The 14438-nt window shown below is 32.6% G+C and overlaps 2 protein-coding genes across 8 annotated transcripts in view; one reads left to right on the forward strand and one right to left on the reverse strand.

Moving 5' to 3' along the window:
- Positions 1-14438, forward strand: part of LOC147907698 (odorant receptor 4-like) — a 43983-nt gene that overhangs the window by 7377 nt on the left and 22168 nt on the right. For 3 of the 7 annotated variants that reach the window (XM_087411845.1, XM_087411849.1, XM_087411844.1), the window contains 8 exons: positions 4319-4436; positions 4999-5257; positions 6807-6938; positions 7815-7905; positions 7964-8100; positions 10216-10348; positions 10428-10609; positions 10704-10869. In XM_087411845.1, coding sequence (XP_087267971.1) covers positions 4319-4436; positions 4999-5257; positions 6807-6938; positions 7815-7905; positions 7964-8100; positions 10216-10348; positions 10428-10475 — 918 coding nt within the window. In that variant the 3' untranslated portion in view covers positions 10476-10609; positions 10704-10869. Of the gene's footprint in view, positions 1-4318; positions 4437-4998; positions 5258-6715; positions 6939-7814; positions 7906-7963; positions 8101-10215; positions 10349-10427; positions 10610-10703; positions 10870-14438 lie in introns of those variants that run through there. The other 4 variants (XM_087411848.1, XM_087411847.1, XM_087411850.1 and 1 more) reach the window with 4 other exon arrangements.
- On the reverse strand, positions 549-2829 carry LOC147907699 (uncharacterized). Its single transcript, XM_087411843.1, has one exon. The coding sequence runs from the start codon at positions 1824-1826 to the stop codon at positions 549-551; it is 1278 nt and encodes a 425-aa protein (XP_087267969.1). The 5' UTR covers positions 1827-2829.

The following is a 14438-nucleotide window of genomic DNA, read 5'->3' on the forward strand; positions in this document are numbered from 1 at the left end:
TCGGCGTGATCGGCGGTTGAGCGGTGCACAAGGTCGGCTGGCTCATGATCTGCGGTGCACTGAAGCGAGTGGCGCTGTGCTGAGTTGGTTACTTGGTCGCAACCTCCCGATAAGATCCAGCCGAGCTGTGTCCTTTGAGCGATAGGCGCTTGGGGGCCTCCCTTGCGGAGACCTGGAGAATGATTGAGCATACCCCCGCTCCAAAAGGTAGCTCAATCGAGTCGTTCGCTGCGTAGTCCGGATCAGCCAAGTGGAGCCCCTTTAGATGTGGCCACTCCCTTCTGATCCTGGCGTGAGAGCCTTGGTAAAGCGAAAGACGTGGCAGAATAAAGGCTCCGACTTTGAAGTCGGTTCCTGTGGTTGACGAGGTCACCTTGAGAGTCACCTTTCCCCTGCTGGGCCCGGAGCTTTTGCCGTTGATGCCGATAACTTCGATTGCGGATCGAGAGCGTGGCAAGCGTAGGCGCTGGACCAGAGCCTCGGAGATCAGAGAAATTTCCGAACCTTGGTCGATGAGCACGCGTATGGTGTGCTGGTTGCTGTGACGATCAGCGATGGAAACTCGCGCAGTTGCGAGCAAAATAGCTTTGTGATCGTTGTCGCGGCGCACTGCCGACAGTGACCTCTTGAGATTTCGGTGAAACGTACGCGTCGTGTAACATTGAGTGGTGACGAGACTTACACGTAGCACACGTCCTTGTCGACTGGCACTTCGCGAAAGTATGAGAGCCGAGACAGTTGAAGCACAGCTTGTGAGTTTCGGCGACGGCCTTGCGGTCGACAGCGGATTTCTTCTTGAATTCTTCACACGCCATCACGTGGTGCTTACTCTTGCATAGAACGCATTGAGAAGACTCGGTGTGTTTCTTGACGTGATGCGACTTGGCGGATCGCGACGGGTTGTCGGAGACCTTGAGCGATTTTGGTTTGGCGGCTTTGAGAGTACGTGCCCTTTGGTTTATGAAGTTCATCAGCTCTTTAAGAGTGGGCATGTCGCTCGAGGCGCTTAAGAGTGACTCCCACTCCAGGCGAGTTCTTGGATCGAAGAGCTCGACGGCAAGATGACTTAGTAGATCGAAGCCATGAGAGTCGATAGGCCTATCAATGCTCTCCTGCCCGTTGACTACCCTGGTCAAGGCGTTGAAGACGCGGTTGAGCTCCTCCTCACTTTCGTTCTTCATCTTAGCCACGGCGGTAAACTTGGAGAAGTTGGAGCGTGATAACTCTCTCTTATTTTCGTACTGCTCGCTCAGCAGCTCCCATGCGCGTGAATAGTTGTCTTCGGTCATTGCTAACGGTTGAATCAGTTCCTTAACAGGACCCTCCAGACAAGTTTTCAGGTAATGAAATTTCTCGATTGCTGAGATTGATGAATTGTTTCCGACAATGGATTGGAAGAGATCTCGGAATGTAGGCCAGTCTTCGAATGCGCCAGAGAAAGAACTAATCTTGAGGCGAGGCAGCGACGGTTTTCCGGAAGACATATTACCTTCTGTTTTGGAAGCTGAGCTCGGTTCTTTCGCAATGAGTTTCGTCAGATACTCGTTCAGCAGGCCGCGCTGCTGCACGTACGTGTTTTCGGCCGAATCGGCAAATTGAGACGTGTTGTACTCACTCTCATCGAAGGAGTCCTTGTAATGAACTTGAAGAAGATCGTGTTGCTTCTCAAATTTTGCCCACATCTGGTCGAGAAGCGCCAAGCGGATTTCGACATTGTGGTGGGTGATGTTGGCCGTCCCCAATTTCTTCAAATTGGTTATTGACCTGACCATGCGATCATGGATGTGGCGCTGGGAGCTCAGCAAGACGTTTATTTCGTCACTCATGATTTCACTCGCGAATTCTTCTTTCTCAGATTTTCTTGATAACACGCGCACTGAACGCGATGCACTCGGTACTGCGGATGCCGGCGAAAATCCGGCTCGAAGGACCAAAAAATGTGCGAGAATGCACCGCGCGGAAAGATTCGAGTGAGAGAACGGCACAAGGTGATGTGATGCACGACAGTGAAGAGAACTCCGTTTCGTTTAATTTAACAAAAGAATTTTCTTTAATATAATCAGTTACAGAGTCAAAAAATATAATTAATTAAAAATTAGATTAACAAACTTCAAATGCGGTCACCCTTTCCAAAATTGTATTTGGAATCGCGGTGATGGAAAATCTCGGCGATTTTCTCGGAAAGAGTCGTTTTATCGCGATTTTACTAAGCGGTTAGCACGGCGATTTTACGAAGCGGTATAGCGAGACTATGATTCTAAGAACTCGAAGAACTTTTAGAAATAAGAACTCTGAGAAGTCTAAGAATTCTAAGCGGTGTAGACGGTATAAGCGGTGTAGACTATTTTAGCAATCTGCGCAATCTGCCTTTAGAACCGGCGAGATCGAAGCATTTATTACTTCCGGTCCGGGCTTTCTTCTTGGGAGAAATCCAATTAAATTTTGCCACAATCGTAATTATCACGTGGCATTGGTTGTACAAAATTGATTGGCGCTTTCGATTCTTTTCTAGCGACGTTCAACGTAACAGTCATGCGCGACAGAAAATCCGTACGCGGGATTGGTGACAGCGCGTGACGTATTCGTCGGAGCGCGGCGCTCGCGTGCGCGAATCGAATTGTTCTAGAACTTTCGATGGTCCGTTGCCGGTGCCTGTTTGCGTGTACCGAATTGTTTTGAAAAGACTACAGAACAATGAATCTCTGACTTTGATGAGGCTTAAAGTCAGGCTCGAGATGAAATCACGAGCTCGCCTTGTGCGTGCGTTCAATAACAATTACTGTCGGTCGACCGAAGGAATTCTTACCTTTTTTTTGAATTACCGATCTCAAACAATTTCTCTGACGTGATAATTTCACCTGGTTTTAGAAAATTGTAATGGATGATCACTAAATGGCCATATTTTCTTCCGATACAATTTTGGCTTAAGAAAGTGTTTTGATTTTTCATCGTAATCCAATCATTGAACAGACCTGTTGTCATAAAGAATCCATTTTTCGTCACATGTTATAATACGATCAAGAAATGGGTTATTTTTGTTACGCAGAATAAGAGCAGAACAGATTTCGTAACAACGATTTCTTTGATTTTTGTTCATTCATAAGGAATCCGTTTATCGAGCTTTTTCCGATTTGTTTTAAATGACAAACAACTGTTAAGTGATCAACGTTCAATTCTTGAACAACCTCTCGAGTGATTTTTAATGGAGTCGATTCAATAATTGTCCTTAATTGTCTAATTGTCTATTCGTTGTCAATGGTTACATGCCGTCCGCGACCCTCTTCATCTTCAAAACTCTCATCTCCGTTATAAACGTTAAAATTTTTGACCATTGTTGTACTATCTGTTCGTTTGTAATTTCTTAAACGCATCATTAATTTTTTGATTTGTTTTTGCTGCTTTAGAGCCTAGTTTGAACTTTTATAAAAAAATTGCTCGGAATTGCTTCTTTTCATTTTTAACAATAATAATAATGATGTAAAGATTATGCGTTTTGCGGGTTTCCTCCGTGTCCAGATCCATTCTTGGAAAGCTGATACTTCATATACAGTATCAGACTGCTCCTCGCCCTGATGAAGTAGACTGCAAGATTCACGAAACGTTGGCATTCCAAGAATGGATCTGGACACGGAGGAAACCCGCGAAATGCATAATCTTTATATAGAAAACACCTGTAGAAATGAATATTATCCTTAAGAATATTATCCTTACCTCAAGAATATTATCAATAATGATAATTTAACACAAAGTAATACTGAGAATACAATTATGAGCACAACGAACACAGCGGAATCTGCGCTTAAAAATGGTACAACATGAACATAACGTTGAATGTAACGTTACGTACAATAAAGCGCCAAAATTTAAAACAATAAAAACTGACTATTATTTTTGCACTAACCTAATATACCATCCGCAGATCTTTTCTGAAATGTAAATCTGATTATTATTACATATATGACTTGATATCAATCGATGTATTATGATAATAAACCGATTGAGTTCAATAAATATAATCCGTATAACAAATCAAATTAATCAATACTCCTTATAAATAAAAGAACTGAAAAGGATATGGGCAGGAATCAAGCATAGAAGACACGCAAATAATACATCTATGAAGTGTGAAACTTCTATAGAATAAAGTTTTACACTTCATAGATATATTATTTGCGCGACGTCTTCTGCGCTTGACTCCTACTGCCCGTATCCTTTCCAGTTCTATAAATATAATCATTTAATTATCTTCAAGTGTCTTGCATTTGTTATTTTACAAGTAATTTATAAACTTTTTATAGTTTATTATATTTATTTTCAGCTAAGGGATCTATTTGAACGTATAAGAGATGATTGGAAATTACAAAAGACAAGTTTTGAAATAAAAATTATGCACAAGTATGCTGAGACGTCGAGATTATTCTCATTGTATTATTTGAGTAAGAAAAACATTTTAGATTTTGCTTTATCCTCTTTCTCCGAAGAAAAAAATGCGCCTTTCTATCTGTAAATCTGTGTATTTCTGTGCAAAATCAGTTATTTTCTTTCTTTATTATCAGCATTATTGTGTATTACGGATCATTTTCGACGCGTGACATTTTTTTTGATGATTTAGATACATAATTACAATTTTATTTTTAAATTGCGTTTGTTATAATCGCTGTCAAATTAAATGAATATCGAATTTTCAAAGAATGATTGGATTTATTGTTTACATTTATTATACTTTTCTTCCTAAATTTCTTGCAAAGTTTTCTTCATATCATGTATTAATATATTTTTATTAAATAGATTTTTTAAGATTTTGCAGCAAAATATAATAACAGAAATAATACTAAAAACTCTGAATCCTTTTTTGAATATTGAATATATTATGATCTTGAAGATCTTAGACAAGCGAAAGTGTGGCCACGCCATTAGAGTATTCAATTTATAATTTCTTAATGTAAATTATTAATGAAGATTGAATTGAGAAATTTACAATTATCATAAATTTTTCAGTTTTTTACATAATCATGATAGCATGCAACCTACAGATATTCCTGCCCTATATCCTCGATGTTATATTGCCCATGAATGAGTCTCGTCCGCGAACACAACCTTTTCAATTGGAGTTCTTTACCATTGAGGAACAGTATCCTACCCTTATTACTTTTTATGTATTCATTATGGTCGTTATATCTTCAATAATTTTTTGTGCCAATTCCGTTCTATGTGTGATTCTTACGCAACATGCTTGCGGAATGTGCGAGTTGCTGGGGTAAGAAACTGCTTCACGAAATTATTTACGGAAGAGCAGACGACTCATCGTTACAATGTAGAACGCGCAGCTGGTCCATTAATTTTTGAGTCTGGATACAGATTCACATATGGCAAATATATATATATATTTTAAAAAAAAAAGATATATATATATATTTAAAAAAAAAAGAGAAAAATATTTTTCTTTTCGTGTTTAAAAAAATTTTTTCATGTTAAAAAATATTTGAATATTATTCTCTTAATTTTTTCCGTTAAGCTCTGGCAAAAAAATTTTTACTAAAACTTACATAGATTGAGACAATCTTGGAAATTAGTTTTTTTCACAGACATTGTCCCAGATAGCCAAGTGCAATGTATTTATTGATATGTTGCAGCAACCAATTTCGACAAACTCAGGACAAGGTGAGACAGCATTATGTCTATCGCGTTGAACTCTATGGAATTTGAATTCTTGCGAAATGGCAATTGATAGCAACATGTTAACATGAACATCCTCGTGTTGTCATATTGTCAGCATTTTGTTAGCAAAGAGCTGCAATTAAAAAACTTCTTAATTCTTGAAGACATATTTGCAACAACGGATGGAAATCATTATATATGTTTAGGACACTTATTATGGAATAAGTCGAAATGCATTCCGATCAGAATTATTCAATTATTCCCTAGATTCTATTTTTTGGAAAAAACGGAATAATTCCGGAATCAGAATTCATTCTATGTTCCATGATAGATATGCTATTTTCATCATAATAATCAAGATGAAACGATTATTTATTCGTTGCTGTCACGTTACCGACAATATAATGTACTATTATTGCTAACAGTTTGTTTTAGAAATTTTGACAACTAATTACATATATAAGCAGTCATAGTTGTATTCATAATGTATTCTATTTTAATGTCAGCAAATGTATAACGTGTGCTGTAAAAAAGAGCGCGAGCGTGGCATACTTGGCAGCACGAGACAGCCAGAGATCCCGGGTTCGATACTACGGAAAAATTTTCATACACTCATAGCTCCTCTCGGCAGGCAATGGCAAATCACTGAGAATATTCTTGTTATGTGCACTTCTATAAATAAAATCGTTGTTCGGAATCGACGTTAAACTATAGGTCCTTTATGACTGTGTACAATCAACGTGCGCACCACAGGCATATGATAGAAATCACCATATCCTTTCGAAGGATTATGGACAAAAGAGAGAGGAGAAGAAAGTGTACAGCAAATATATAACAACATGTGTAATGCATTAATTTGCATAATATACTATATAGCACTTGGCTACCTGGGGTAGGACATAGAGTGACGTTGTTTGAAAAACCAAGAAATCCTTCGCCTTCATACGCCACTCTATGTCACTACAAAAAATCAAGAATTTCTTTTAAGAGATTTGTAGTTCAATCTATGTAGTTTTTTTTGTAAAGTAGCTTTTCATAAAAATTTTTTTTCCGCCAGGAAATGATGATTTCGTCTTTTCTTTCGCTTATTACAAAATGAACATCATTCAAAGTCAATCTGAGAATAATATTGGTGATAATTTTGACAGGTATCGTGCGGAATGCTTATTTTATAATGTTGAACATAATAAAAATTTAACAACACAATATGATTTAATACGGTCAAAAATAAATTATGGAAACATGGCCATTTTTATACAGATGCATTACAACATTATAGAGTTTGTACTTTTATACATGCGAAATCTGTAAATCCGTCTAATTGAACATTCTGCAAAAAAATGTTATGATTATAGTAAAATACATTTTGTATTTGTTTTTCTCAATTGTTCACTCAAGTTCTTGTTAAAATTTTTGACATATCCAAGTGTTAATTTAACACAATGTGATTATAACATTATTTAAATGTATTAAATTGATATTCAATATTTCTTATTATTTAAATAATACGATTTATATTATAAGTAAAAAAATAATATAAAAATATGTTTTTTGAAAGGTAATTTCTAAGATAAATGATTAAAATAATTTAGCATATTTATTAATTTTAATAAATGTTAATTTTAATAAATATGATTGATTACAAACTATATCAGTGTTACATGTTTTGTGTTAATTTTTTACGTAACATTTGTGTTACTTCGTAATATTATTTTATGTTAAATTAACACAAAAATTTGAGTGGATTATTTGAGACCACGTAAAATGTATTAAATTTAACATAAATTTTCCAACTGTGTAGCACACAAAGTCGAAAAGTAATGAGTATATAATTTATTGTTTTCATTTAATCTTGTTTTTTATATAATTACAATTAATAAAAAAATTATTGTCAATATTAACTTAAATAATATATATTTTAATAGATATTTTTGATTATTATTTTAATATTTTTAAATTATTATTTCTTTATCATTTAAAACGATTTTCTGCCTAAAAAGTTAAGCATCAGGAAATATATTATAAAAATTACAAATTATTCAGAAAAATATATGTTAATATTAGATAAATATTTTTATATATTTTTATGTACAAAGAATATTTTATCCTTCATATAACAGTTTTCATTAATATATAACGTTCTTTTATATTACAAGATTCATTGGTACGATCGAAATTTATCATACAGTACCGTTTCTATTGGACATCATAGAATTAATTCTTGTGTTAAGCCTTGCATTAACGCAGGTATGTTGACAGTAGAAATACGTCGAGCGTATCAAAATATAAAAACAAAATCTTTCAGGTACTTACCATTGGCAGCGATATTGGTCGAGCTTTCAGATCTATCAGCCTCGCTATTATAGCACTGATATATCTATTCATATCTAATTATATGGCACAAAAAATTACGGACATGAGCTTGAACGTATGTGAGAAGGTGTAAGTAATGTATTTTCTTTTTAATAATAAATACATCTGAATCGCTAAAAATACCGATGTACGAGGGCCATTTGAAAAGTTTTGGGTTTCAACCTGAAGATGGCATTACTCATCAAAACTATTCTGGTATTATAATCGTACGTATTTTGCAAGATACCTGTGAAAATTGTAGCCATTTCGGACGAGTAATGCCACTTTTATGTTGAGGTTCAAAACTTTTCAAACGACCTTCATAAATTGAGAGCAGGAAGAGAAAGTCAAAGTAAGTATTGTAAAAGAGAAAAAAATCTCACTCTCCTTATTTCTCCTTGCACAACGTTTTATATTTATCCGAAAATATTACATATTTTAATTAATTAACATTACATAATTATAAAAATAGTGACAAAAGCATAAAAATGATTCTAAAAGTATCACTAAACATATTTGCAAAGACAGAAGTAAAAATGTACAGGGTTGGCCATATTCGACGGAAAGATCTGGCAACACTGTAACTTTTGACAGAGATGTTAGATCGAGTAACGACGTAGCGCCATGATTGAAAAAAAAAACATCTTTCCGTCGAATATGGCCAACCCTGTATATGATATATAATTCTAAAGTTATATATGCTAATTTTTTTTAAATATAATATTCGATGTATTTAAAAAAATTAAAATAATGTTAACAATCTTTAAAAATTAACTTTTCGATAAACTCTCTTACTCCGTCATTATATTTACTTATTGCATCATAATAATTTTAATTGTTCAATAATATTTAATTCTAAAATAAGATATTTTATATGTACGTAACTATATTTTATTATTTATATACATTTAAAATATCTATTTTAATACATAAATACGACAGAGAACACTAATAAACAGTCAAAATTGTTTGATGTTTCGAATAATACAGTATATATTCTTTATTAAATTTAAGATATAATTGTGTGTCGAAATATTCGGACTTTCAATTTGAGACGCTAATAATCCCCTAAATTAAATTAGAAAATAATCCGCTAAATTAAATTAGAAAATCTGTAAAAAATTTACATTATATTGCGAAAAATATTAGGAGAGATTGGGGACAGTTGTACCAATTTTTAGAAAAATACAGATATTTTTTTATTTATAACATATTATTTACATTTTATTTATATGTTTGTAACGATACGCCGTGGATGTATATCGTTTCCTAATATAAGTACCAACTAGACATCACCGAGGACGCGATATATCCATAATAGTGAAACTCGCGGGTGACAGCCGCTCTGCCGAAGATATCCGAGTACGCCCGAATTCCACCGAATACCGTTGTCTCATTGTTAACCGGCGAGAATCGCCGAACGATTCTGGAACAATACGAATGGGAACAACAATTAATATAAAAGCCACAATTTTTATCGCGTGCAGTTTCTTTTCCGTATCACTCCTGCTCTCATTTCTACTTGACTTGGCTACTTGCCAGTCTTTCAGAGCATCAAAATATATATGTATACATAATTACATAAGAATATTAAAAATGCTAATTTCCGAATAAAATACTAAATTTTGTTTTTGTGCTTGGGTTTGTGCAGTGTAATAGTTATAACAATATTTAATATTATATGTAATATATAATATATATTATATGTATATTGTAAGAATATAATGTATAATATTAGATTAAAAATGTAAGTAGATAATAAAAATAAAATATGTAAATGTATACATATATATTGTTATTTTTGAAAAAAAAATCGGTTTTTTGCGTATCCGTATCGATATCAACAATAGCGAACCGATATTTCGTTGTATCAATATTTCTGCTCACAATACGTTGCGATATGATATATCAAGATTTTTTTCTGTATCGCTTATCCCTAGTCTGAGCGGTACATATAACTTCTTTTACGTGTGACGCGATTGATGGCATAAGGCAGATGCGGACCTTGATATTGATTATTTTTGTTCTTTATTTGATCATCTTATCTCTTATTTAAAAGAAAGGCGCATTGTTACAACTTACCTCCGTTACAATTGTCCCCAGTTTCCTCTACCTCAGCTGGGATTCAAACTTGGGACCTATTTTAATATTAAAAAAATGTTAAAATAAAGATATTTTAATATTTTTTATGTTGACTTTGTATAGGTACAATTCTGCGTGGTATAATGCAAATATTTCAGATCAAAAACCATTATTGTTAATAATGAAACGACGTTTCCGTCCATTTATCCTGACTGCCTGCAAGTTTTACGTAATGTCTTTGCAGAATTTCGGAATGGTGAGGAAAAATATACTGAAATATAAATCGATATGTAAAAATCATAATGAAAGGATATAAAGAGTATTTATGTTCTAAGATACTTCAAACAGCGATCTCCTATTGCATGTTCATGAGACAACTCTGAAAATGTTTCTACATCAAGATGTTAACGTAGAAGTAACGTAGAAAGTTCACAAAAACCTTAGACATGTACTGTCTTTTTTTACGATTATATCAAAAATTCTTCTTTATGAAATAGAAATTTGTTGATGTTTATAGGTAAGTAAATATGCAGAGTAAATATGAATACATAATAAATAAAATATAATAACTGACATATGCATGTAAATCCTTTTTGAATAACATTATTCAGGATACTTGTTGGAGTATTCAACAATGTTACAATTTTTTAATGATTATTTCTGTGACAAAGTTATTGATCATTTTAAGTTTATTTTACGTAAGAAAATTCAACTTTTAATATTTTATTTAAACATATATATGTGCATAATAATAATAAATATCTGTTCATGTTATTACTCGAATGTTGTACACGTACTATTGATTGATCCTTTTAGAATTTTTGAATAATTTGCGTCTTTATGCTAAAAGCATTTTTCTTCGATTCATCTCCGATAATAAAGATTCTTATTAAGAATAAAAAAATTAAAAATAAAAGAATAAAGTGGACGTTAAGAAAAATAATATTCGTCAACAAAATTATCGTATAGGTAAATTTATATAAAAATTTTGCATAAATTCAAATAAGTGTAACTCCGTGAAAAATAGTCACATTTAAAAACTTTTTTCTTTTCAAGGATAAAGTCTGTACTTCGCGAAGGATTAATAGATTTTAATAGATTTTGAATTTATCCTTACTTCTACTTGGAATCTTTTTAAAAATAAGAAACGTGTCCAGTTAATTTTCTCAAAATAGGACGCCGGTTAACATCGATTAAATTAGTAAATTGCTCGAGTTCCAAAGATACAGGCAATTGTTTGTTATTTATCACATAAAGAATTTCTTTTAAATGAACAATTCTTTAGGTGTGGGTTGGGATAGATTAATTCTCGGCGATAGAATAGCGTCCGTCAAAGTTTCTAATTCTATTACATATTCAAATATTCTTTCTGAGCATTCTATTAAATAAGAATTAAATAATTGACCAAGCCAAGCTATTTAATTGAATTTCAGTTAATTTTTGTTCTTCTAATATAAGGCTGTGAAGTTGTTCTATATTAAAATCTATTTCCTTAAACTTATTATTATTTGTTTCAAAGACATTTGAAAAATTACCTGTTAATTGTTGCCTGAATAATACTTATTTGTTTTTTTATATAAATTTGTTAGTTGTTTCGAATCATTATACACAAGATCTATTTGTTCATTATAATAATCAGCATCGGATAAATCTAGTGTACCAAAGAAGATTTTCGCTATTTGACCAACAAAATCAAAAACCTCTCGTTTAAATCTTTGGTTATCAAATTCTTTAATAGCGTTGGATTTATCTATCAAATCATTAATTATTTCTCTGTTAATTTTCAGACTTTTCAGTTTTCGCTTTAAACGTTCCAAATTTTTGCAATCTACACAATATATTATTTTTGTACTTACTTATAACATAAAATCTTGATTTTATTTAAATAAAATTTTAATATTTTCTCTTTTTCTTCTAGTGGAGTAAGATTAACATAATTTAAAAATTTCCAATGATTTCTAAAAATATATAAATCCGCTAAATTTTCAAAATACACTCCAGCTAAACGCTCAAGTGATTGATTAATAAAGATTTATATTGATTCGGTATTAACCTGCAAAGTATCATCCTGCAAAGGAAAATATGAAAATACGAATGTAAGAGAGTGGATGGGAAATGATAATTGCGAGCGGTAGTCAGATTGGCACAGTCTTTTATTCGTGACGCACACACGACGCTCTTTTCCGCATGCTCTTTCTTCTTTCTGATCAGTCTATGCGCGCGCATTTCTTCTCGCGGCTCAGCGCCACCGCTATTGGTCTCCAGCGCACTGGTTGAACAGTTTAAAGCGTGACAGTTGATACTTCTTGATGACCAATGTTTTATATCCCTTACATGTTTTAGTTTTATTAACAGTAAAACAATAAAATTTGATTATGCTTACCCTTTTAATTATTTCTCTGTTAATTTTCATAATCAACATCGCTTATTTCTTTATATGGATCGTTATACTGATCGGTTAGTTTTTTATCTGTTTTAATCAAAACAGGTGAAATGTTTCGTGTAATACATAGACATAATTTCTCGGGTCCAGTATCAAAGGTTTTATACGTTTGTCATAATATTCGTTTGAAACTTCTTTAGCTTTAGGAGATTTTCTTTTGTATGCTTTTTAAAATAAGATTGTCTGTCGACTAAATCCGCGAAGAATTCTCTATGTATAATTCCAGGAAAATGTTGAAACATGGTCTACGATCGAATATTAATTCGTAAGGAGATATTTTCGTTCCCTCATAATATGACGTATTATAAGAAAACATAGCAGCGTCCAGAGATAAGTCCCAATTATCTTGCTGAGAATTAATGAAAGGCTTTAAATACTCAGCTAATACATGATGCGAGCGTTTCTAAAGATCCGTTTGATTGTGGATGGTAAACGCTGATTTTTAATTTGTTTTATTTTGAAAAGTCTAGCAACTTTCTTCATCATTTCTCCAGATATATTATTACCTTAATCAAAGAGCAATTCTGCAGGTGAACCAAAAGTGTAGATTTATTAATAATTATGTCAGTTATTGTAATGCTACTAGTATCTGATAATGGATATGCTGTGCACAATTTCGTCAGCTGGTCCTGTGTAGTTGATATATGTTTATTTCCGTTTCTTATTTCCGGTAATGGTCTTACAATATCAATTGCAAATTTTTGAAAACGCTTGGCATATCCGTAATTAGTATTGGAGTTTTTATTTTGTCGCGAACTAATTTTTGTTTTTGGAAATCATGACAAGCTTTGGCAAAATTTTTAACATCCTGTTTTATGCTGCCTCATAAAGAATATTGTTGAATACATTTTAAAGTTTTAGTAATAACTTTGACCACCGATTTTTGAATTATGTAATTCTTTAATGTCTTGTTTTGTATCGGATCGGTAATTTCGTTAAGTACTCGAGTAAAAATACTTGTATTGGTCTATAATATCTTTAAATATATATTTAATCATTTAATCATTTGAATTATTCTTTATTAGTGATACAATATTTCTTATGCTATTGATATTATCCTTTGATTGTGTGAAATAGCATATTCTTTTAATTTAATTAAACAATTAAATACCATTTCTAAATTTATTCTTGATTATTTTCTCGTGTGATAAAGTTTATTTCGGTTGAATGATTTTTCTTTATTATATTAATATTTCCTGTCGTTTGAGTGTTAAATTTTCTATTTTATTTTCCTCGTTTTTTGATAAAACAATTTTAATTTTAGGAGAGGGCCTTATCTCTGTTACAAGTAATTCTTTGATTTTGCCCGAAATTTGTGGAATTATATTTTGTGTTTTTCATAACGAATAATTCAATGCATGCTGCAAAAATAAATTGTAATTAAGAACTTCATCATTGCTAGTTGAAGCTTTGTAAAACTGATATTTGTGGTATTCTAGAAAGAACATCTGCATTGGTGTTTTGTTTTCCTTCTTTATACAAGACTTTTCATAATTATACTCTTCTAATTTTAATCGCATTAACTGAGATGATGGATCCTTAACGTTAAAAAGCCAAATTAATAGCTTATGATCAGTAACTATTTAAAATTTTTTTACCGTATAGATATAGTTGAAAATGTTTCATTGCCCATATGATAGCTAAGAGTTCTTTCTCCGTAGCTCATAATTATGTTTCATTTTATTAAGAATTCGGGAAGCATAAGCAATAAGAGGATCATTCCCTATTTCCTCTTGTGATAAAACCGCGCCGATTCCTTCGTCACTAGCATTGGTAGTTAAAATAAATTCTTTATTGAAATTTGGATATTGCAAAATAATTGTTTAATAACAATTGTTTAATTTTCTTGAAATTTATTTGTTGTCGCATTTCCCATTTGAATAGTAGTTTTTCCTAAAAAGTG

Source organism: Acromyrmex echinatior, chromosome 12, assembly GCF_024713525.1.
Source record: "Acromyrmex echinatior isolate Ae372 chromosome 12, ASM2471352v2, whole genome shotgun sequence".
Lineage (NCBI taxonomy): Eukaryota > Metazoa > Arthropoda > Insecta > Hymenoptera > Formicidae > Acromyrmex > Acromyrmex echinatior.

Coding starts and splice junctions, on each gene's coding strand:
- LOC147907699 (XM_087411843.1), bottom strand. CDS start 1,826: ATGAGTGACGAAATAAACGTCTTGCTGAGCTCCCAGCGCCACATCCAT.